Below are 26,617 nucleotides of genomic sequence, written 5' to 3'. Positions count from 1 at the left end.
TTTAGGGTATGAACTACCCTAAAAAGAATGAATGTGTTTCATATAAATTATTATTTATTGATGGTTTGGAATAAATTTTTAACCTGCAATTTGGATTTTAAAGCCTATTGTATGTACATGGAGAGTTATAGGTGTAATAATAATACAATAAATAAGGTGGTATTGTAATAGTACTTTGTGTATTGTAGCACTTTGTATGTAATTGGCATACTTGGTGTGAGATGGATATCTATTGATTTTAGAAAATGCATTATTGCATTTTTGTAAGAGTACTTTGTGTACTTGGAGTAGTACTTTGTGTACTATTGCACTTTGTGTGCAAGGATAGTAGTCGTACGAGATTATTGTTTCGAAAATGGTTAGTATCATGTTATTGTGTACCTTGCATTATTTTGGAAGATATTGATTGATAAGTATGCTAGGCATATGAAATATTGTTTCGCATGTTATTTGATGGAAATTTTGCGTATCAAGTATGTTTTATGTGTTAATATATTTATTATGATTAAACTCGTATTTTGATCTTTTATGAAATATTTTTGTTTTAATATGCCTCATTTATTAGATTATGCCTCACTAAGTGAATGATTAACGTGTGGTGATTTTCACGTGTAGGTTTAGTTTACAAATCGGAGTGAGGAGTGTAGCTGATATCATCTGTCAAGGGTTGCCTTATCAGTAACAGTATGAAATCTCTAGATGTTTATTTTGCTATTATTAGCTCGAGATATGTTGTGATGCTCTGATAAGATACCTGATATTTGGTTGTAGTATTATATTACGTTTGAACTTAAACTATTGTTTGATGGATTTTTAAATGTTATTTTATAAATATATAATTGAATAATGTTTTATAAACTAATTTATTAAATCATTTATTTAAAGAAACAAAATTTTACTGGTTTTCAAGTATGAAAATGTTTTAAAAGTCATGTGACATATGTGACTCGTGTACTGAGACGTATACGAGAAATGGGTGTTTCAGAAAAGATAAGAGCAGGTTGTAACTTCATGTTGGAGGTCCTAATAGTGCTCACAATGTAGCTTTAAAAAATGTGAAGCTCTAATGAATCAGAAACAACATGTTGAAGTTTTCATTATGAAACAATCTAATCAAGCCAAACAAGAATATAAAACTCATCTTACAGCAACAATTGATTGTGTTCAATTCCTTTTACGTAAAGGATTGGCTCTTCGTAGACATGATGAGTTTGATGATTCTCGTAATCAAGGTAACTTTATAGAACTCTTGCAGTTTCTTGAATATCATAATGAAATTGTTAATAAAGTTCTTCAAAATACTCGTGACAATCTTAATCTAGTAGCATCGAATATACAAAAATATATTGTTAGTGTTGCTGCTAGTGAGACTACTTGTGCAATTATTGATGAGCTTGTAAATGAATTTTTTACTATTTTGGTTGATTAATCTCGTGACATATTTGTTAAAGAACAAATGACTATCATTCTACACTACGTAGATAATAAAGGAAGAGTTTTTGAATGTTTTTTTAGTCTTGTTCATGTTTCTAATATTGTTTCTACTTCACTTATAGATGCTCTCAGAAGTGTGTTTGCAACTCATGGATTATGTTTTTCCAAGAATAGGAGGACGAGGTTATGACGGGACAAGTAATATGCAAGGGGAATTTAATGGGCTTAAAAGTTTGATTCTAAGAAATAATGAATATGTTTTTTTATGTTCATTGCTTTGCACATCAACTTCAATTAGCATTTCTTGTTGTTGCTGAAAAACAAGTTGAAGTTGCCTTTCTTTTTAATATGGTTGCTAGTGTGGTCAACGTGGTTAGTGCTTCTTGTAAGAGAAAAGAAATTCTTCAATCTAGTCAAGTGATTAAGGTAAGAGAAGCTTTACAAAATGGTGAAATATTCAGTGGCCGTGGACTAAATTAAGAAACATCTACAAAGAGAGCTGGAGATACTCTTTGGGGTTCACATTATAAGACTGTTGTTAGCTTGATTACTATGTTCTCTTCTGTGATGGGTGCCCCAGAAATGGTTGAGGAAGATGGAACACACTCAGAGCAAAGAGTCAAAGCTTGTATGTTATTGAGTTCTTTACAATCTTTTGAGTTTGTGTTAATTTGCACTTGATGAAAAATATCTTGGGAGTTACAAGTGCATTATCTCAAGCCTTGCAACGGAGTGATCAAGACATTGTGAATGCTATGCAATTAGTTAGTGTATCCAAGCAACGGTTACAAATGATGAGAGATGTGAGATGTCACTTTACTTGAAGAAGTTTCTTTTTTTTTTATGAAAAGAATAACATTGAGGTTCAAAAAATGGAAAATGTATTTGTTGTTCTAAGAAGATCAAGGAGAAGAGCTTGTGAAGTTTCAAACTTGCATCATTTTTAGGTTGAATTATTTTATCAGGTAATTGATAGACAACTTCAAGAGCTTAATAATCGTTTTTCTAAGACAAGTACAGAGTTGCTTCTTTGTGTGCCTTGCTTGAATCCAAGAAACTCATATCTTTCTTTTGATAAGAAAAAGTTGATTCGTCTTGCCCAATTTTATCCATGTGAATTTTCTACTAGAGATCTTATATTGTCTGATCGACAACTTGAGAATTATACTGTCGATGTTTGTTCAGATGAAAGATTTTGTGATCTAAAAGGACTTTCTTTATAAAGAATCGACTGTGCAATTGTATGGCAGATGGCTTAATGATTGTTTAGTTACTTTTATTGAGAAATATGTATTTGATAATGTAGATAACGAAAAGATAATACAGTGATATCAGAGCATGAAGCCTAGAAGGGAACAACTGTAAAATTTATTTTTAGTTGTATTTTTTGTTGTAAGGATTTGTATTATAATTAAAATATAATTAGTGTTTTTATATATAAAATTTTTTATATTGTTAATATATGTACGTGCCCTCCCTTAATTTTTTTTTCTGGATTCCCCATTCTCAGGAGTGTGAGTTTTCAATGCTTTATATTCTTTGATAAATTTTACACATAATCCAACGCCAATTAACCTGGAAAAAATGCAAAAGAAAAAGTAAAGTACATTATCTCACCCTTAAAAATTTCATAAAAACTATATTTGCAGTTACAATTTTAAGAAAAAAATCAGTTAATACGATTAGTTAAGCTATATAGTAATTATCAAATAGATATAATTTTTATAATAAAGATATGGTGATTTATCTGGGTTTGACTTGGGAATTCATAGGATGCCACTATAAAATGCCAGGTTTTCGGACATGTCTAACAAACTTAATTTTAGTTCCAAACAAAAGATCCTCTTCGCTTTTTGTCTCTCTTTTTCACTCAACCACAATAATAACAAAATCAAAACAAGGCAAAGCTCTAAATTTAATTTAATTTTTATTTACTTTTTTTTGTCAGTAAGCGGTCCTATCCTTCCACGAGTAGGCAGGCTCGTGTTCGGTCAACCCCACAGTCATGAATGCTGAATAGTATGCTTCATGACGAGTGAATTTTTAATTTGTTTGCTTATGTTTTTCTTCTTTCTTGATCATGATGGGTTCCTTTTTAAAGCTGAGAAAATAACCTCAGTGACCAAAAATGTCTTATAATATACGATTTTAACCAACTTTTTTTGGATTTGCCAAAATGACCAACAAAATCGCAATGCGAAATAAAAATCGCAACGCAATCTCCAGAATCGCAAATCAGTTCCCAGAATCGCAATGTGATAGTACAAATTCACATTACGATTTTCCAGAATAGCAACGCGAATATGAAAATCGCAACGTGAACATATAAATCACAACGCAATTCTGACTATCACAACGAGTATCCGTAAAATCGCAACGCGTATCCGTAAATCGCAACGACAATACGTAAAATCGCAATGCGTATCCGTAAATCGCAACGAGAATACGTAAATCGCAACGCGTATCTGTAAATTGCAACGAGAATACGTAAATCGCAATGCGTATCTGTAAATCGCAATGCGAATACGTAAATCGCAATTCGAATACGTAAATCGCAATGCGAATCTGTAAATCGCAACGAGATTCTGACTATCGCAATACTGAATTTCAAATTCGCAACTCGATTTCTGAATTCACAACAGGTTTTACTTTCGCAACACAAATGTTTAGGGTATTTAACTATGCAGCAGCAGCAACTCATAACCTAAATCCCTAAATCGCAACTCATTCCATCTCCATCTATCACTTTCTCCGGCGACATCCGTTCCTATATCCAACGACATCCTTCCCCATCCGGTAACAGGTTTTAGTTTCGCAACTCATTTGTTTAGTAAATTAATTTACAATAATGAAATCATCTAATGTTGATCATGTTTGGATAGATTTGTGTTTTGGAGGGTCATGGGAGAATGTTCATGGTGTTTTACAATATATGCCTTTACCTATGAATCTTCAACTAAAATGTCATTAAAAAAGTTAACTTATGAAACTCTAATATTACGTGTTGCAATAAATTGAATTTAGAGCCCCTAAGTGGATTTAGGCTATCTTATCAGAGAAATGGTAAAGTTATTTGTTAACGACAATGAAGATGTTGAACGATTCATTGCTTACATTAGTGTTTCAAGTGATGAAGTTGGGTCAGTAGCGGGTAGTATCAACTAAGTTTTTCAACCCCAGTTTATGGTGCTCAAAATTTAATGGTTCCACCACAATTTCATCACCAAGCAAATATTGTTTCACCACATTTCCAATACCAAACACAATCTCAAAACCCATAACCTTTCCCTAATCCAAATCCCAATAAACTTTCAGCACCAAATTCCGGTTTTCGTATTGACCAGTTAGACGATGATGAGCCAACAGAAAAAATTGTGAGTACTAGTCAATATTCGAAATTTGATCTTGGTCAATACCCGGACTTTGATCGTGGTCAATACTCAGATTTTGATGATTTTTCAGAAGAAGAAACAGACCTTGCGTGTAATGATTTTGATATTGGTCAATACCCGAATTTTGATAATGAAACAACCGTTGCCGAGGAAGATGTTGTTGATGATAATGAGGAGGAAGTTACGACTGTAAAACATGTTGAACATCCATTCTGTAATTCATATAACACTGAAGAAGAAAAAGAAGAAGAAAATCCCCAAAGAAAAGTCCCCGAAGAAAATGCACGGGAGTATAACTGGAATATGCCAGAATACTTCAGATACCGGAAGAAGAGTTGGTAAAGATAGCAGTTGATTGTTACACAAAAAATATTCGTATCAAGAAAGATGATTGTTTTGATACAAAGGAAGACTTGAAGATAGCTTTGTATACGAAATGTGTGGAAGATGGCTATCAACTAAAAGTTAACAAATCAACAAAGATCGTTTCGAAATAAGTTGTATGATTGACAAAAACTGTATGTGGCGTATGATTGCAAAGAGGATAAAAGATTGCGAAATGTTTCAAGTTAGGACTTTTATTGATAAACATACATGTTCAAGAACCCAAGTTTTTCCTCACCATAGACAGGCAAACAAAAAGGTGTTGGGTGGTTTTCTGGCTGAGGTTAATGTTTTTGAATGGTAGGGTATATCGGGGACATGAAATTATGACTGACATGAATGCTCAGTTTAAGATTAGTATCTCATATTCTCAAGCTTGGAGACCCAAATGTTATGCCTTGGAATTGTTGAGGGGGTCGCCAGAAGCATCGTTTGCCCAACTGCCGGCTTATTGTCACAATTTAAAGCTGAAAAATCCTGGGTCGGTAACTCATATCAAAACAGATAGAGATAGATGCTTTGAGTTGTTGTTTATCGCCATTGGTGCTACAGTTAGTAAATCAATATAATTTTGTTGACTAATTTTTGTTAGTTACATGCATTTCACATTTAAATGATTATATTTCTTGTGTATATGATTTTGTAGATTCGTTCGTTTATTAATTGCATGCGCCCAGTTATTATAGTTGACGGAGCACATTTCAAAGGTCGATACCTTGGAGTAAACTTATTAGCAGTAGCCATGGATACTAACAATGGGATACTACCAATAGCTTACGGGGTTGGCAAATCTGAAACCTCTGATTCATGGACATGGTTTATGGGGCATCTTAGGGATTGCATAGGTCCTATTAGCAATCTGACAATCATATCCGATAGGGCAAACTCAATTGACAATGCTGTTAGAAGGTGTTTCTCAGATGCTTTTCATGGACTTTGTGGTGTTTATTTGTATAGAAATCTAAAATCAAGGTCTGCTGGTATAAAAAATCACAAATGGACATACTGGAAGGCTGTAAAAGCTTATCGAGAAGTGGATTTTAATAAAGTATATAAACTGTTTAAGACGTGTTTTTCCTCAGTGTGCTCAAACACTAGAAGATGTCGGGTTTGAAATATGGTCAAGAGTACATCAACTTGTAGCAATATATGGTTTCATGACGTCTAATAGTGCAGAATCAATCAACGCTCTAAGTCGTCATTCCCATAAATTACCCATTACTATGTTAATGGAGTTTTTTCAAGCTTCTATTCAACAGTGGTACTACAAGAAAAGAAACCATGCAGGTATTATTTCTTTAAATTCGTAACTTATCATATATTTTACTAAGTATTATTTATTTAAATTTACAGGAACATTGGAACATCGTGTTACACCATGGACAGAAAAAAAGATAACGAAACGTGTTGTGAAGTCAACGTCATGGAGAGTTGAACCATGTTCAAACACTTTGTTTGAAGTACTGGATAATAACTTAAATGGGTTTGTCGATCTAAATGCAAAGACGTGTAGTTATATGAAATTGCAAACATCTGGTTATCCGTGTGGCCATGTTATAAAAGTTTCTCTTCATCTAAACCAAGATGATTCAAGCGCATACGCTATGGATTGCTACACTATAGAAGTATATCGACAGACTTATGGCTAGATTGTCTACCCTATTCCACATCCTTCTGAGTGGGACATACCAGATGACTTACAAACAGTTTTGCCACCAGCCATGGACAGAAGGCTACCTGGCCGACCAAAAATTCACGATCGTATACCGTCTAAGGGTGAAGAGAATAAGAGATCGACATGTAGTCGGTACAAGGAAAGTGGTCATACAAGGTTGACATGTGGATCACCAGTGCCATCACAATCATCTTTTCCTCTACCAAAATATGGATCCTCATCAAAATCCAAAGCTCATATGGTGTCAAACAAAAGGCAATCAAAATCGCAATCATTTTTAAAATCCCAATCACAACCGGCTTCACCTTTTGGGACTGTTAACTTAGGTGATTTTTAAATGCAAACGTTGTATTATGTGGATTTTATGTGTGAACTTTTAACATTTTCAGTTAGGCATGTATTAGTAACTTGAGTTTGAAAATTGCTATGATCTGTTCAGTTGTTATCACTTATTAGGCATTCATTTGACTATCGCAACACGGAAATGACATTCGCAATCATCTTATTGTCTATCGCAACGCGGAAATTACTATCACAACGAGAGAATCGCAATGCGAAATGAAAATCGCAACTTGAAAATCGCAACGCGAAAATGACTATCGCAATGCGAAATGAAAATCGCAACGAGAGAATCACAATGCAAAATGAAAATCGCAACGAGGGAATCGCAATGCGAAATGAAAATCGCAACGCGAATTTAGTTTCGCGTTGGGATTTTAGTTTCGCGTTGCGATTTTATCGTTGCGATTTTAATTTCGCATTGCAATTCTCTCGTTGCGATTTTCATTTTGCATTGTGATAGTCATTTTTTCCTTCAACATAATGCAGATTGAAATCAACAAAATCAACCATTACATTTCAATCAATTAAACAAGCACAAATAAGAATTATGTTCACATCAATTAAACAAATCAACTTTTACAAATCATCTTTTACAAATCAATTAAACAATCAAAAAATAAGCAATAATTCTTATTTCCTCATCTACTATTGAATCAACTTTTGCAGCCATACATCATTTTCACGCAGCTCACTTCTGAGATTAACCTGCAGAAACCAAACATTTGCTCAAACAACACTTTCTACACATCTAAAACCTACAAACATCAAATTATTGAATTCTAGGTACTTAACCAAACATTTTCAAACCAAAAGCCTATAAACTTACCAATTATTTATGGACACTTTCATAACGCGGATGCAGGTAGGCAGCGTCTCTCATATATCGCTCTAGCCATAAAATGCCAAAACCACAAGCCTACTGCACCTCTATCTCTATCGGTGGGAGGTAGAAAATGTGTACTTCCTGTCGTCAAACGCTCCAAGCACATTCATACGAGAGGACCACAATCCCCTCTGGCTTCCTTCGTTTGTTGTGGTGCGGTCTCGTCTCTGCTAACTGTAATATTGAGCTTCTTTGGCTTCTTGTTTCCAGAACTAGTCCAATAATTTATCGCATCCAAGAATTTAGCCAAATGAGAGCTCCATCCCTTAATAATATCTCTTAAATCAGCCAATGATATGTAATTTATCATGCTGTCATATACTATTGCCTTAAGGGATAGGAGCTGAAGCTCGACGAGAAGCCAATGTTTACTTTCTAAAACAGGGATAAACACCTACAATCATAAGTAATAATTCATTCATTTGCGCACTTATTTATGAATACCTTTAAACTCAATCTAAAATAAATACTAACCTTGTCGACCTCCCACCATGCAGGATAAAGTTTAGTTTGTCCATTGCCCAACGCAAATGATTCATCTCGTTGATTCTTCAAGTGAACGGCGTTAAAAGACGTCGGCATAATTGTATATCGTGTATTTCTTTTATTTTACTTAAGTTTCCCAATTATTAGAAGACGTGACACCCACGCATCGATATGCTGTTTTACAAAAAAAGACATATATTAGTGACTTACATAAATTTAAAAAAAAAATAATCAAATTGAAATATAAGAAAAATATAAGACTTACCCCTCCATCGAAATAGCCATTGTCTTCGACCCCTAATAATACGCCCCACCAAGACCGATCAAGCAACAAATAGATATCATCGTTGAGCTTGCATATGTCAGTGAAACACCCCTGGCTCCGCTCATGTAGATAAAAATCAACTGCGGCCTTAGCCCAAAGGGTGTTATCCAGAATTGTGTCCGGTAGTTGTCTCCTCTCCACTTCAGATACCGGAATGGTACTGGCCGGTAACTCATACGAGAGCCAACTCTCATCCATCATGTCCGGCACGTCAGAGGGTTTTTCAAGAATCTTACATATGACGCCATGTGAATCGGGCTCTTGAATGGTGGGAGGGACCTCTTCAACGATGACAGTGGCCTCTTGAACGGTGGGAGGGGACTCTCGAGGAATGATAGGGGCCTCTTCAACGATAGGAGTGGACTCTTGAGGGATGACAGGCAAGTCGGGCTTCTTCTTACGATGTCTTCGCACTATTGGGGTGTACAGAGACTTAATAGCACGTGCACGCCGTCTGATTCGTGAACTCCGTCGTGCAAGAAAAACCCGACGTAAAGCATTCACCTTATCGGGCCGCTAAATAATTAAATACAAAAATCACTAAATAAACAGACATGATATTTAAACAGTGAAAACAAAGACAAATATGTTTTAAACTTGCATTGTATTCACCCAAGTCATTATTCTATCATAGTTCACAAAATGCATCAGATAACAAAGACAAATATGTTTCAAACTTGCAACACTGTGAAGTTAGTATTTGTCTTTGTCTATTGGTTGAAGTAATGGAATTCATTCAAGTTTCAATTTGCAGAAGAAGAATAGTTTCTAGAACTTAAAATTACAACGTGTAAAATGACTATCGTAACGCGAAATGAAAATCGCAACGAGAGAATCGCAATGCGAAATGAAAATCGCAAAACGATTATAGTTTCGCGTTGCGATTTTGGTTTCGCGTTGCGATTTTGTCGTTGCGATTTTCATTTCGCGTTGTGATTCTCTCGTTGCGAATTTCATTTCACGTTGCGATAGTCATTTTTCACGTTGCGATTTTAAGTTTCGTGTTGCGAAAGTAAACTATATCTTCTTCTACAAATTAAAACTTGAATGGATTGCATTACTTCAACCAAAAGACAAAACAAAGACAAATACTAACTTCAGAGTATTAAAGAATACACAGTTTAGCAGAATTGGCAGCAACCGAACAAATTTACTTTCAACCAAAAAACAAAACAAAGACAAATACTAACTTCACAGTGTTAAAGAATACACAGTTTAGCAGAATTGGCAGCAACCGAACAAATTTACTTTCAACCAAAGACAAACACAAGACAAATACTAACTTCACAGTGTTAAAGAATACACAGTTTAGCAGAATTGGCAGCAACCGAATAAATTTACTTCAACCAAAAGACAAAACAAAAGAAAAATACTAACTTCACAGTGTTAAAGAATAAACAGTTTAGCAGTATTGGCAGCAACCGAATAAATTTACTAAGCAATCTAAGTGAAATGGTTAATCTAACTGAAATTACGAGTAAATTTATCATCAAGTTAAATATGGAAAATCTTAAACTTACCTCGTTGCATAGAGTATGAACCTCATTCTGCAACGATACTACCATCTCACGTAGAGCGGCAACCTCACCACGTAAAGTAGACACCTCCACACGCCATGCACCATCGTTATCGCGTAGAGTACCGATCTCCTCACGCAAGGCATTGACCTCATCACGTAACTCCCTTGACTCATCCCATGGAGGTGGAGAACAAGGAGATAGAAGTCGTGGCATCTTTGCCGGTCGTCTATCATGAGGTGATGGTGGAGAAAAGGCTCGATGATGTGACGGATAGGTGATGGCTCTCGTTGTAGAGGTGTATAGTCGGGTCGATCAGGTGATGGCTCTGGGTGAGGTGATGGCTCTCTAAGTGGAGGAAGTGGAGGCTGCTCATCATTCGTTCCATCAAAAAAACGCTGGCAAGCTTGCCACCAATCAGTGGCAAGCTCAGCCTCTGTGGGTGTCAGTCTCTGTAATGGAGTGTTGGCCTCCTAAAAATATAAAAACTCAAACAAAGTTAAACGTCTACTATTAATAACCTGTTTATATATGATAGTATTTGTGTTAACTTACATTATTTATTGTCGCATATGGTATTAAGTCTTCCCAATCCAACAGACGTTTCCTCTTCCTGGAAATAGCCCTAGGAATATCATTTGAAGTTTTTAATGCATATGTCTGCATGCTGGGGAAAGCCTCGAATATCCAAATCTACAAACAATATAATAACAAACATTAGTAATTGTTAAATAATTAATTATAATTTTGAAAACATTATATAGAAATTCTTACCTTACAGGCCCAAACAAAGCCTGACAAAGTGTATTTCGACCCATCGCCACGCAAACTTTTGCGGTCATCAAAGGCATACGACAAATTAGTCCAGGTAGCTTTCCATATATACGAACCCCACAGAAACAGATTCCATGCATTTAGGTTCTCTACCAATAATATTAGCTCCTGAGGAATAGGTTGTCTGACCTCTCTGCCTAAAAAGTCGGCATACAAAAGTACTAGAAGGCATACTCGAACAACATCGACGTCATTCTTCCGAGTAAAACCATCTTTCTTATTAAACAATTTCTTCAGGTCTTCGACGTGTAAGTTCGGCTTCTCTATTGACTCATCAGGAAAAACTCGGGATAACCATGATGGGCGGGTAATATGACGAGTGTACCGACCTACATCATCGTGTCCGAATCGTAGACCAGTTATTAAGCAGAACTCCTTCCGCCCAAAACAAGTATACACTGGTGGAAAATGAAACCATATCTCTTCCTCACCACGTTGTATACTGTCGGGTAGATCGTTAGTCATGGTCTGAAGCCACAAATGGGTCAAATTAGCATCTCCACCCGGATGCTGTACTCTCAGCCATGGCCCGAAGCAGGTTTCCTCAAACAATTTTCTTTGTGCAGGTGAAAGCTTCGAAGCAATTGTAGTGGCTAGGCTAACTTTAAACCTTAATGTCAATGAAGCCGAAAAAAATTTATACAAAAACAATAAACATACCAAGTTAGATATACCAAAAACTACACTGTGAAGATATACCAAAAATAATAAACATAAAGAGTAGTAGTTTATTCTTGAAACTAAAATTTGGAACACTGTTTTGTCTTTTGGTTGAAATGAAAATCGCAACGAGAGAATGAAAATCGCAACGCGGAAATGACTATCACAACGAGAGAATCGCAACGTGAAATGAAAATCGCAACGAGAGAATCGCAACGAGAGAATCGCAAAGCGAAATGAAAATCGCAATGCGATTTTGGTTTCGCATTGCGATTTTAATTTCGCGTTGCGATTCTCTCGTTGCGATTTTCATTTCTCTCGTTGCGATAGTCATTTTCGTGTTGCGATTTTCATTTTCATGTTGCGATTTTAAGTTTAGAAACTATTCTTCTTCTGCAAATTGAAACTTTAATGGATTGCATTACTTCAACCAAAAGATAAAACAAAGACAAATACTAACTTCACAGGGTTAAAGACTAAACAGTTTAGCAGTATTGGCAGCAATCGAATGAATTTAATAAGAAATCTAAGTGAAATGGTTAATCTATTATTGAAATTACCAGTAAACTTATCATCAATTTCAATATGAAAAACCTAAAATAATGCAAAAATTTCAAAATAAAAATAATTAAAAAAACTAACCCTCGGAGGTTGATTTTCCATTTCTGAATGATTGTGAGGGATTTCTGACCGTGAATGGTTATGAGGGATTTCGTCGGAGATAGGGACGGAAATCTTCGGAGATGGGGACGGATTTCGCCGTAGAGAGTGAGAGATGGAGATGGGACTGAGTTGTGATTTTTTTTAGGTTTTAGGTTATGAGTTGCGATTACGGGATATACTGTGGACGGTTCAGTGTTTCGATAATTAATATTCGTGTTTGGAATTTGAAAATAAAATACGCGTAGTGATTATAATGGCGCTTTAAAAATCGCGTTGTGATTTACGGATATGCGTTGCGATTTTACGTATTGTCGTTGCGATTTATGGATACGCATTGCGATTTACGTATTCTCGTTGCGATTTACAGATACGCATTGCGATTTACGTATTCTCGTTGCGATTTACGGATACGCGTTGCGATAGTCAGAATCGCGTTGCGATTTATATGTTCGCGTTGCGATTTTCATATTCGCGTTGCGATTATGGAAAATCGCAATGCGAATTTGTACTATCGCATTGCGATTCTGGGAACTGATTTGCGATTCTGGAGATCGCGTTGTGATTTTTATTTCGCATTGCGATTTTGTTGGTCATTTTGGCAAATCCAAAAAAAGTTGGTTAAAATCGTATATTATAAGGCATTTTTGGTCACTGAAGTTATTTTCTCTTTAAAGCTATGGATCTATCCTGAATAATGATTTAGTAGTTAGTTTAGATCTGCAACTGTTATGATATTAAAGAAATTGGGCGTTTGTTAAATGCTACAGCTTTTTATCGAAAGTTATTGCTTTATCAGAATTTTGTCCATTTTAATTAGAAAACAAAGTTGAATTGAGGGGTTTGATTGTTGAATTCTGATCAAAGAAATTTTGAGTTCTGGTTCTAGAGTTCTCAATGGCTGCTTTATGATAACTTTGTATTGCAATGAAATCATATAACTTTATTATAGACTGCTAATCTAACCTAGATTTCTTTGTATTCATGTCCTATACGTCATTGGAACAATGTTCCTGCACTTTTGTCACCGACTAGAGAAATTGGGGAAGGCGTAGTTTGTGCCCAAGGTGTTGTTTAAATATTAGAATTTCTATGTTCATGGTTTTTGATGGGAGCATGAAGGTGGTGGTCTTATGCGGTTCATTCTTCTTAGGGTGTGTTTGGTTCACGGAATATAAGATTACCAGTGAGAATAGGATTACCGGAATGTAACATTACTTAACACATTACGAATGTTACATTACTGTGATTGGTTTGTTTGGCAGTAATGTAAGATTACAGTGTTTGGTTGAAGGAATAAAAGATTACTGGAATTTATATTTTACCAAATTGACCTTGTTCTATATTTTTGTACAAGTGAAATTCTAATTATTAAATAAAAATTATTTATATAAATATTCATCTATAATATATTTAAATAAAAATTATTTATATAAAAGTCATCGATAATATATTATTTTATTATTTAAATATATCATTTATTATTTTAATTTTAATTTTAATTAATATTAAATTTTACATAATTTATCTAAAAATATATTAAAATTTTACTTCAACATTTAATTAAATGTTCAATATTAGGGATTTTTAACTTTCACTACTTCAACATTTAATTAAATTTTACATAATTTATTTAAAAATATAATATTTTAATTTATAAAAAGTAATTAACATATTCAAAAACTAGCACATTACTTGCAAGGCATATACTACATAACAAAAAGAAGTATAACATTAACCATCAAAAGTTTGTACAATGTTCAAACTTACAAAAGATAATAGCCATGACATTCTAAACTTAATCATATATGTTGGCTATATTATATACACAAAACATTATCTAAGTCAAAAGATTGACTTAGTTTCAAGTTAAAAGGATACAAGAAATATAACCTCATGGCTGTAAACAGAAACCTAAAACATCATTTGTTTACTCTTCTTTTTTTATAATAATCATTTGTTTACTCTTAAAACAACTTTATTGGGGGATATCAACATCATTTGCCATAGAACAACTTAGCAACATTAAACTATAGTCACCCTTGGAACCTTTGCCACTACCTTTGATTCTGGCATTCAAATATTTTTGTCCAACTGAGCTCGAGAATTTCTCCTAACACTTTCCAACACGGTTTTATCAACAGTCATGAAGTAAGCTGCAATCAATGTTGTTAACGAACAAAGATAACCATATTATTACTCGAGGAAGGTGGTGTGCCATTTCAATTTCTCTCATATTTTTATGTCCTTAATGGATATTCAGATCAATATGATGCCATGCAGATATCATGGAATCATCAATTCAAGTTACAAGATCCCTTTTTGCTTTGGTTTGCTTCAAAGGGAAAGCCAATCATAAGTCGTGCATCTTATAACATGCTATGACTAATCTCTTGAACAACTAATACCATAATCGGTACAGGGATTGTCACACCCCATAAATTGACACAATATTATAAATAAATATATTATAACACTATAAATAAGTAATGGTAGTCATGGGGTTTAGAACCCTTGTCCCAAGAAGTGGCAGACAATGGCTAACCACTAAGCCATTATATTATATTTTTTATATACCACTAAGCCATGTTCCTATTTGTTTTATTTAAAACAATAAGTGGTTGTTTTATTTTAAAGATCGGGTGATTAACCATTATTGCAAATTCCTTCCCCGTTGAGAGCTAATTCCCAGATAGGAGAAACTTAAGTCACCATTTTTCATCACTGTTATAGCCGTGGAGTTTGTGCTCTGTCGCCGAAAATCAAACTGGTGTCCTCCTCCGACGTAAACCCGACCCTTAATTCCACGTATTCGACCACCGTTTGGCCGAATTGAGAACAGAAACTTCTTAAGGATATTTTAAAGCGGTATGTTTTTCATCTCGATCTAGTTCTTGCTACATATCTATGACCGTTTACTGTGATTTTTTATGAACGAAGGGTTGATCAGTGATGAGGCGTGTTTCGGGTTTGTTGATCGGCCAGTGAAACTTCTTTGCTCGTTTTATCAATTGGGTTATTGAATTATTAAATAATTTTTAATAATCATTTTTTCTTATCGCAAGGAGAATTATCTTGGATTCGAGTTCATATATTTGACGATCTGGGTTTATAAGAGGAAAATTTGAAAGCCTCGGGTGTTAGTTTCGTAATTAATTTATGTTAGGTGTTATTTCGGTAAATATTTTTAAAAGAGTGCTATTTTGTAATTATTTTTAAAATAGTGCTATTTTCATAATTATTTTTAAAATGGTTTTATTTTTTTAATTATTGTTTAAATAATGATATTTTGGTAATTATTTAAAAATAGTGATATTTTGGTAATTATTGTTAAACGGTGATATTTTGGTAATTATTAAAAAATAGTGATATTTTGGTAATTATTTTAAAAAAACAATGATATTTTGGTAATTATTTAAAAAATAGTGATATCTTGGTAATTATTTAAAAAATGATGATATTTTGGTAATTATTTAAAAAATTGATATTTTCGAAATATTTGACTTTGGACTATTGAACACCTTTGATCATAACTTTGACCGGCTTTAACCAGCCATTAAACGACCTTTGATTTTGTTCGAGAATACCTATTCTGACATTTTTCGACGTGCCGCGTTTCTGAAGTCCGTTTAGCCAAATTCGAACCCGAAGACCTCCAAATCATCAGTCAAACCCGTTTACTTTGACTTTGACCAAGAATTTGAATTTTTGAAAAGTCATACTTTATGTTTTTCGACATCCTGGTTCTGATTCTGTAATCCGTTTGGTCAAATTCAGACTTGAAAGCCTCCAAGTTGATAGTCAAACTCGAAAAATGCTTATATACTTAAGAGTTTTAGCTTTGAATAATTAACTATAGCTTTGAATAATTAAGTATAGCTTAGGACTAATAAATTATTATTGTTTGAAGGTATAAGAGACTCTCTTGATCGCTCGACAGCTCGACCCAGCTCCTCTAGATCAGTTAAATCGCGTGGGCATGTATTCACTCGTATGACCCGTAAATCTTATGATTTTAGAAATTAATTATGTTACCCATTAGTAATGTAGTGTTTTATGAATTAGGTTCGAAAACTATAGCAGAGCGTGGCGAGGTCAGTACTCAGTAGATCTACAGTTTGATCCTATCGAGGTGTGTTCCCTAAGTACTATTTAATTGTTTTATCTATTTTAAAATATGATGCACTAAAATCTATGGTTTACTGCTTATTGATACACTGACTTACTGGTGATGATTTATAATGTAACATCCGCAATATCGGGTTAGTGACCAAATTGTAAAGTTTCAGAATTTGGTGACTAAAGTATAAGAATGAAATAGTTCAATGATTATTGGATATATATGATGAAGGTTATTTAGTAATTATTAAAGGAAATAAAGGGCAAAAGGGTCAATTGACCAAGAAATGAATTAAAAATGGGATTGGTAAGATAAATGCACGTGGAAAGGGAGAGAATTCTCCAGAGTTCTCTTCTCCTTTCTTCTTCTTCTTCACGTGGAAGCCAAGAACCAAAGGTAAGTTTCTTTGTTTATAATTGAATTGTTGATTTTAAGGTTGGGTTTTAATTATTAGATGATAACTAAGCTTAAGGAAAGCTTAAATCATCTTAAAAGCAAAGGATGGTGGAGTTAGGAGAGATTAAAGATTTAAAGTTTACAAATGAAATCTTGGAATAAAGTTCATTTCTTAAATTGGAAGTTGAATTTGACTTGTCATCTATGAGAATAAGAAGATAGAAGTGTTAGAATTGTATTTAGAACATATTGAAATTTTAGTATGATTCTTGAATTACATATGAAGGATAGGATTTTGAAGTCATAGAGGATTTTCATGGATATAAGTTAGTTTAAGTAATGGTAGTTGAGTTTAATGACATGGTAGGGGTTAAAAATAGAAGAATTGAAGGAAAATTGATGATTTTTTAGCTTAAAATACAATTTATGGGTAGAGGGAACCGATACCCTATGAATGGGAATCGATTCCCCCTCTTGAACGAAAAATTCCAGTATGTTCAGGGGGTATCGATTCCCCTGGGGGGTATCGATTCCCCCCTAAATGAAAATATAGAATTTGATTCATTAAACCGGTTTAAGTTATTAACATCAAGTTTAAAGTTTAGGCTTCTGATAGTTGTTTTGAAATGATATATTTATGTAGATATTGAGCCTAAACAAGTTCTGGAATAATCAAAGGATTATAATCGAATCAAAGCAAGTGTAAGGTGAGTGCAATTTAATTTGTACTTATATTATTGAATAAACATTGGCTTGCGATTAGCTAGTGATGGAGTTACTATGGTGAGAAGTAACTCCTAAAATGTGATTTGATTGGTAATCTATGTGATGATTTGTGTGATTATGGGATATGTGTTAAAAGACAATTATCTAAATGACTACATGAATCATGTGGTATAAGTTATGTGATTACATGTATGTATTAATACATATTGCTTGCATTACATGTTAATGTGATTATGAATAGGTAGAAAGGAAACAAATGATGATATAAGAATCTATTATAAGATATATGATATGAAAATATGATAGTGAGCTATGTGAAAGAACTATGAGATATATGAGTTATATGGAAAATATATGCGAACAAGATATGACATCTATGTTTATATGAAACAATGCAAGGTGATATGAGCTATGTGAGATATGAATATAAAATCATATGAGAAGTAAAAAGAATTACATGAAAATAGACTAAGTGATTACATGTATATGTGAAAGAAGCTATGAGCTTATATGAATATGTGATATGAATGAAGCTATATGATACGATCTATATGATTACATGCACATATGATATATGTTATATGAAATGACATATGAATAGGCAATACGTGATACATGTGATATGATATGGAATGCATGGTTACACATACATGTGGTATGTGACAGAAGAGAAATGACAAGTAATGTGAACTGTTAAATGATAATGCCCATGTTATGTGATATGAGAGTTAGGGTATAGTTGGCATGCCAAGGGTCGAAGGTTTACCTATGTTCTTCGGGACATATGGACTATTTACCTATGTTCTTCGGGACATATGGACTGTTTACCTATGTTCTTCGAGACATATGGACTGTTTACCTATGTTCTTCGGGACATATGGACTGTTTACCTATGTTCTTCGGGACATATGGATTGTTTACCTATGTTCTTCGGGACATAAGGACTGATTACCTAGGTTCTTCGGAATCTATGGACTGGTCCTTCGGGACATTGATCGAGCTGTGGTGATAGCATATGTGTGTACAACCTCAATGTACTCACATACCTTAAGTTCTCACTAGTGTACATGGGCGAATAAAGTGATTAAACAAGCATACTGAATGTGATATGTATACGATGGGTTTATAAATGGTTATCAAAGGTAAGTGGTTTGAAATGTGTTACATGAACCATATGATGTTATGTGTGTTTCTTAATGATAATAATAGAGATTATGATAATGATGGTATATGTTTATGTATGCTTTATGTTATATGAAATATTATATATTTTATATGCCTCACTAAGTCATCGACTTAGCGTGTGATTGTTTCACACGTAGGTTTGGAAAGCGAAAAGAAAAGTAAAGAGGAACAAGACATGTCAGTTCTCCTTACCGAATGTCAGATCAGAAGAGAGGTGAATAATATCTATTTTTGTATATAAAGTTCTAGTTGGCATGTAATCAAAAGAATATATTGTATAAGCTCTGAATAATTTTGTAAATGTTTTGAATAATTTAAATGTTATAAAAGTTTTTAAATTACTCATTATTTTACAAGAATAAAGGCTTTGAAAATGTCAATGTGACATCTCAGACTCGTATCTAGGTTGGGTACGGGTTGGGGTGTTACATTTAATGGTATCAGAGCTAAGGTTTAGCCGATTCTCGATATAAACCGAAGTCCAAAGTGTCATAAAATGTGTACATGCCAACATAGAGTGAAAAATTTCTGATCTGATAGTGTAAGGAGTATGTTGTCTTGCTAATAGAATAAGAATCGTTTAATACAGTAGAAATCTAATCGTGATAATTTTGAAGTAAGTGAAAGGTGATATTCCTGACTGTGATAGCTATTCACCTACCCTGGCCAGGCAGGATGAAGAGCGGACACCTCAGGAAATGCCTAGTAAGATCAAAAGTTGATTTCAGAAAGCTGAAATCATATCTGAATAATGATAGAAAGTTTTCATTGTTCTGAATCGGAAACACGATATGGAATAGTTTTGCTATTTTGTGGATATGATAGAATATGGTGAAAAAGTGTCACTATAATATTGTTAAAAAGATCTAAGGATGTGGTTAGAATTTGTGGAAAGTTCGAGAATAAGTGCATCAGTGACAAGCATATAAGATATATACAGTCAGAGTTGATGAGTTTGAAATAAAGGAATAGTACTGTGTATTAATAAGAATGTGGATAGAATAAGGGTTTGTATTTTGGATGGAAAGAGTTAGCGTTGGCTAACCAGATTATGTGATGGAAAAGGTATAGAATTTAATATTTTGAGATGTTGTCATGATAAGGCAACAAAATATGAAATGGATCTGGATACAATTGTATATTTGGATCATAGTACTGTGGTATAGTAAAAGGAATAAGGATTGGTATATTTGAGTAAAGCTGAGGATTGATAAGAAGAGTTTAGGAATGGGTATATCGATGATCAGTTTATAAGACAAAGTAAGTCAGAATGTTCAGTTGAACAATGGAAATTATAGAATGTATGAGAATGGAGGTGAAATTGACAAGTTAAGTGAACGAATTTTGAGATAATTTCGATTGGAAAGGATGTATGTGATTGGTTGATTAGGGTTGTGTTCTAGATTGGACAGATGTTATTGATTAACTGTCAGAGTAAAAGTGATAGAGTTATAAGATTGGAATGAAAGGTAAAGTTGAGTTAATCAATTATGATGTGAATCTGAATATAGTTGGGTATTCTGATCAGATAGCTATGATGTAGAAAAGGAGATAAGTATTTGCATGGAATTTTAAGAAATGAAAATACAAGTATAAGAAATAATAAAGAACAAAGTTCTGTATAAGAAATAGGTTATCAAAGTTATGAGGATGCAATGAAGATTGGTATATAGCGATGAATATAGGTGATAAGACAAGAGTATGTGAACATGAAAGGAAAGATATGATTTGTGTATAAGGAATAAATAAAGGAAGAATGGAATAAAGAAATGAAATGGAATTGAGTTAAAGGATCAGACACGATAAAGGTTATATGGAAGTGTAGGTGATAATTTTGGATATACTAGTGAGAAAAGAGGGATTGGTGAGGTGAAAAGATTTTATAAAGTGTATGTTGAATCATATTTAAAGAAGATTTAAGGCCGTGTTCTTGGTTAAATGATGATGGAAAATGAATTTGGTTATTATTATAGGGTAGCTAAAGATGGATTTATGATGTTGATTGATGAAAGTGGATTGAAGTTACTGGTTGTTGTTTAAGTGATAAGTGACATGATATGAATATATATATATATATATATATAAAGGAAAAAGGTAATTGAAAAGCTAAAGGATTGAAAAGTAAGTTTCTGATGATGACAAGAAAGATTAATTAAATGAAGCAACATGAGAACTTTAGAAGATATGTTTCTATCAAGATGTCCAGTGAAAATTCGCGGACGAATTTTCTTAAAAAGGAGGGGAGATTTGTAACATCCGCAATACCGGGTTAGTGACCAAATTGTAAAGTTTCAGAATTTGCTGACTAAAGTATAAGAATGAAATAGTTCAATGATTATTGGATATATATGATGAAGGTTATTTAGTAATTATTAAAGGAAATAAAGGGCAAAAGGGTCAATTGACCAAGAAATGAATTAAAAATGGGATTGGTAAGGATAAATGCACGTGGAAAGGGAGAGAATTCTCCAGAGTTCTCTTCTCCTTTCTTCTTCTTCTTCACGTGGAAGCCAAGAGCCAAAGGTAAGTTTCTTTGTTTATAATTGAATTGTTGATTTTAAGGTTGGGTTTTAATTATTAGATGATAACTAAGCTTAAGGAAAGCTTAAATCATCTTAAAAGCAAAGGATGGTGGAGTTAGGAGAGATTAAAGATTTAGAGTTTACAAATGAAATCTTGGAATAAAGTTCATTTCTTAAATTGGAAGTTGAATTTGACTTGTCATCTATGAGAATAAGAAGATAGAAGTGTTAGAATTGTATTTAGAACATATTGAAATTTTAGTATGATTCTTGAATTACATATGAAGCATAGGATTTTGAAGTCATAGAGGATTTTCATGGATATAAGTTAGTTTAAGTAACGATAGTTGAGTTTAATGACATGGTAGGGGTTAAAAATAGAAGAATTGAAGGAAAAATTAATGATTTTTGATTAAAATACAATTTCTGGGTAGAGGAAACCGATACCCTATGAATGGGAATCGATTCCCCCTCTTGAACGAAAAATTCCAGTATGTTCAGGGGGTATCGATTCCCCTGGGGGGTATCGATTCCCCCCTAAATGAAAATATAGAATTTGATTCATTAAACCGGTTTAAGTTATTAACATCAAGTTTAAAGTTTAGTCTCCTGATAGTTGTTTTGAAATGATATATTTATGTAGATATTGAGCCTAAACAAGTTCCGGAATAATCAAAGGATTATAATCGAATCAAAGCAAGGCTAAGGTGAGTGCAATTTAATTTGTACTTATATTATTGAATAAACATTGGCTTACGATTAGCTAGTGATGGAGTTACTATGGTGAGAAGTAACTCCTAAAATGTGATTTGATTGGTAATCTATGTGATGATTTGTGTGATTATGGGATATATGTTAAAAGATAATTATCTAAATGACTACATGAATCATGTGGTATAAGTTATGTGATTACATGTATGTATTAATACATATTGCTTGCATTACATGTTAATGTGATTATGAATAGGTAGAAAGGAAACAAATGATGATATAAGAATCTATTATAAGATATATGATATGAAAATATGATAGTGAGATTTGTGAAAGAACTATGAGATATATGAGTTATATGGAAAATATATGCGAACAAAATATGACATCTATGTTTATATGAAACAATGCAAGGTGATATGAGCTATGTGAGATATGAATATAAAATCATATGAGAAGTGAAAAGATTTAAATGAAAATAGACTAAGTGATTACATGTATATGTGAAAGAAGCTATGAGCTTATATGAATATGTGATATGAATGAAGCTATATGATACGATCTATGTGATTACATGCATATATGATATATGTTATATGAAATGACATATGAATAGGCAATACGTGATACATGTGATATGATATGGAATGCATGGTTACACATACATGTGGTATGTGACAAAAGAAAAATGACAAGTAATGTGAACTGTTAAATGATAATGCCCATGTTATGTGATATGAGAGCTAGGGTATAGTTGGCATGCCAAGGGTAGAGGGTTTACGTATGTTCTTCGGGACATATGGACTGTTTACCTATGTTCTTCGGGACATATGGACTGTTTACCTATGTTCTTCGGGACATATGGACTGTTTACGTAGGTTCTTCGGAATCTATGGATTGGTCTTTCGGGACATTGATCGAGCTATGGTGACAGTATATGTGTGCACAACCTCAATGTACTCACATACCTTAAGTTCTCACTAGTGTACATGGGCGAATAAAGTGATTAAACAAGCATACTGAATGTGATATGTATACGATGGGTTTATAAATGGTTATCAAATGTAAGTGGTTTGAAATGTGTTACATGAACCATATGATGTTATGTGTGTTTCTTAAATAATAGAGATTATGATAATGATGGTATATGTTTATGTATGCTTTATGTTATATGAAATATTATATGTTTTATATGCCTCACTAAGTCATCGACTTAGCGTGTGATTGTTTCACACGTAGGTTTGGAAAGCGAAAAGAAAAGTAAAGAGGAACAAGACAGGTCAGTTCTCCTTACCGAATGTCAGATCAGAAGAGAGGTGAATAATATCTATTTTTGTATATAAAGTTCTAGTTGGCATGTAATCAAAAGAATATATTGTATAAGCTCCGAATAATTTTGTAAATGTTTTGAATAATTTAAATGTTATAAAAGTTTTTAAATTACTCATTATTTTACAAGAATAAAGGTTTTGAAAATGTCAATGTGACATCTCGGACTCGTATCCAGGTCGGGTACGGGTTGGGTGTTACATATAGACTATGACTAATGTATGATTATTGGTTTTCACTGATATATGATAACGATGATTATGGATTTATGGAAATTATGTTTACTGTATAAATTGTATTTTTAAATACTGATTTTGGGTTGGATTGAATTATGGAGGTATAGCTCTGATCAAGCTGGTAAACCTTACGGACCTAATGTGACTCTTGGGTAGGCTCACAGGCCTCAAGATGCTCCATTATGTTGGCTCCTTTTTGCTGTGTGCTTAAAGTAAGCCCTATGGACGCAGTTCTGGGAAACTGCGGATGGTGTACAGGAGAAGGTTTTAAACTACGAGTTTCAAAAGTTAAATTTCATTTTGATTTTATGATGATTTACTAAACAATTGCTCATTTTTGGTACCTACTATGATTTTATTGTACTGTTGGGACACAATGAGCCTAGCTCACTTTTCGAAAACGTTTTTCCCTTTCAGATACTGTTGGTTAGATACCCTGGATCAAGCACTTGGAGGATCAACATATTTCTTGAAGTATATCTTATGGTAATATTTTTATATTTCAAGTTGACTTTTTTTTGTAACATGGGCCTTTATTTTGAAGTATTTGTTTCAGTAATGACTATTGCTTTCGCTACTGATATTTGGTTTATGGTGATCTAAATTTTTATGTCATGTTTTTAATTAAATTTCAAGTATTTTATTTATTTATTTTATATTTGTGGTTTGAGCATTTTATAGTATAAATTATTATATTTTATAAATGTCATTTGAAACATGATTTTAATTATCGAATAATATTTTAGAAAAATATCTTTAAGAATTATTAATGAAATCCGCTAGACTTAGTCGAATCGCATAGGTCGGGTCTAGGAGGTTACATTTTATTGGTATCAGAGCTTTTAGTTTTTAAACATCGGACTGTGTATGAGTCCAAATTGAAAATACGGTTTTGAAATATTTTACAAAACAAGTTACTAAGGCCATGTCACATAGTTTTTACAATTTTAATTGTGCTCGAGACTCCAAGTGCTTGTCTAACCCTAGGTTTTATCTTCTGTAGTAAACTCGAGATCCTCCAAAATGAGTGTTAGACGTGGACGTCGAACTAGCCGTGGACGAGGTCGAGTGACTAGATTTGCATATACAATTGATGAGATACGAGTATATCCCCCACCCCCGATAGGTGATCCTACTCCTACGACCCCGACGAATTTGCCTCCTGCCGCTGGTATTGGCATGACTACACCCATTATAGGAACGACTGATATTGAGCATGATTCTACCAGAGTTGCACCTGATGAGAATTTTGGTAGACAATTTCTACATTTGATTCAGGGAGCGGTCAGAGCTACTGGTGTTGGATTTGAGGTGCCTATTTCTCAGACTCTGATCGCTAATTGAGTCAGAATATTTGGAGGACAGATTGGTGGAGCTCCTACTGAAGAGGAAGATTGGCTCCAGGATATAGAAAGACGCATGGATCAGTTGGGTTTGGACCCAACTAAGAGATATCTGGGTGCAGTAGCGATGTTAGATGGCAATGCCCACACCTGGTGGGAGTCAGTGGTCAATAGTGTTTCGGCTGAACGTCTGACTTGGGATTTCTTTAAGGAGCACTTTAGGAGCCATTTTCTGGGAGAACGTTACTTAGCTCAGAGACGACAGTAGTTCCAGGACCTGGTTCAGGGAGACATGACAGTTGCTGAGTATGAGATCGAGTTCTTGAAGTTAATGAAGTATGGATTCAGTATGGTACCTACCGAGAGAGATCGATGCCGTAAATTTTCCTTGGGACTCAGATACGAATTGCATAGGCAAGTTGTGACCCATCATGATGAGAATTTTGACGTACTAGTGGGTAGAGCGAAGGATGCTGAGGAGGTAGAGACCTTGGATCCAGCAAGATACCGTGTTTATCAAGAGCAGCCTGGGAAATTTTCTGGCCCGAACGAGTTCTCTGCACGTCCTGGGAAGAAGACTCGTACTTCAGGTCCTTTGAGAAGCAATACCAGTTCTAGGCCTGCAGCATCTTCACCTTCACCTTCAGTTGTCAGTCGAAGTGGTTCCTCGTCATTTTATTATGGGCCTCCCTGTGAGTATTGTGGTAGTCGACACAGAGGAGAGTGTCGTAAGAAGATGGGTCTTTGTTATCAGTGTGGATCTAGTGGCCATTTTGTGAGGGATTGTCCACAACTAGCTTCGTCTGAGTGGACTGCTACTCAGACTCATATACGTTCTCAGGCTTTAGTACAGATTCCAACTAGAGGTCGTAATCAGGGAAAGCCTTCTGGATCAGCGTCCAGAGTCGATAGTAGAGCTCGACCCCAGCGTAGTCGAGAGCCTGCAGTCTTAGAGTCTAGATAGCCAGCTTTGGTTTACGCCACCAGACGTCGGGATGACAGAGATGAGCTTGAGGTTATTGCACGTACATTTACTATTTATTCTATTCCATACTTTGCATTACTGGACAATGGCTCCACCCACTCCTATGTATCGAGTTCAGTATCTCGAAATCTTCAAATTCCAATCGAGAACGCTGATAATACTGTTACGGTTACGAGTCCAGTAGGACAGGCGATATTAGTGAATAAGGTATTTCGACGTTGTCCTCTGGAGGTTCAGGGAGAAATTTTTCTCGCTGATCTTATAGAGCTTTCTTTAGAGGAGTTTGATCTAATTCTTGGGATGGATTGGTTGAATAAACACAAGGTAAATCTGGATTGCGAATACAAGCGAGCTACTCTGAAGACTTCAGATGGTCAGACTGTTGTGTTAATTGGTGAATGGCGTGGCTATCTCTCCAATATTATTTCTGCTATAGAAATTGATCGTATGATCAGGAAAGGATATGAGACCT

The 26,617-nt window shown here is 34.2% G+C and overlaps 1 protein-coding gene and 1 long non-coding RNA gene across 2 annotated transcripts in view; both read left to right on the top strand.

Moving 5' to 3' along the window:
• The first annotated feature begins 1,066 nt into the window (after positions 1-1,066).
• Positions 1,067-2,074, top strand: LOC120158778. The gene is made up of 4 exons (XM_039169538.1): positions 1,067-1,396; positions 1,557-1,632; positions 1,733-1,860; positions 2,015-2,074. Exons 1-4 carry the CDS (start codon positions 1,067-1,069, stop codon positions 2,072-2,074), a joined length of 594 nt encoding a protein of 197 aa, XP_039025469.1.
• A 1,297-nt stretch (positions 2,075-3,371) lies between these two features.
• The window catches only part of LOC120158616, a 31,108-nt gene continuing 7,862 nt past the window's right edge, over positions 3,372-26,617 (top strand). Inside the window, exon 1 of the long non-coding RNA XR_005519250.1 lies at positions 3,372-3,453. This is a non-coding gene — a long non-coding RNA (uncharacterized LOC120158616). The remainder of the gene's footprint in view (positions 3,454-26,617) is intronic.

This window comes from Hibiscus syriacus, unplaced genomic scaffold (assembly GCF_006381635.1).
Source record: "Hibiscus syriacus cultivar Baekdansim isolate YM2019G1 unplaced genomic scaffold, ASM638163v2 tig00111330_pilon, whole genome shotgun sequence".
NCBI classification, from domain to species: Eukaryota; Viridiplantae; Streptophyta; class Magnoliopsida; order Malvales; family Malvaceae; genus Hibiscus; species Hibiscus syriacus.
Note: the sequence above shows the minus strand (reverse complement) of the source record. Positions and strands in the feature narration are given on the sequence as shown.

Excerpts from the sequence above, each read along its gene's own strand:
- LOC120158778 (XM_039169538.1), top strand. The coding sequence starts at position 1,067 with ATGAATCAGAAACAACATGTTGAAGTTTTCATTATGAAACAATCTAAT. Across the intron at positions 1,397-1,556 it reads GTGCAATTATTGATGAGCTT|ATGCTCTCAGAAGTGTGTTT; the intron begins GTAAATGAATTT and ends CTTCACTTATAG. Across the intron at positions 1,861-2,014 it reads AATCTAGTCAAGTGATTAAG|AAATGGTTGAGGAAGATGGA; the intron begins GTAAGAGAAGCT and ends TGGGTGCCCCAG.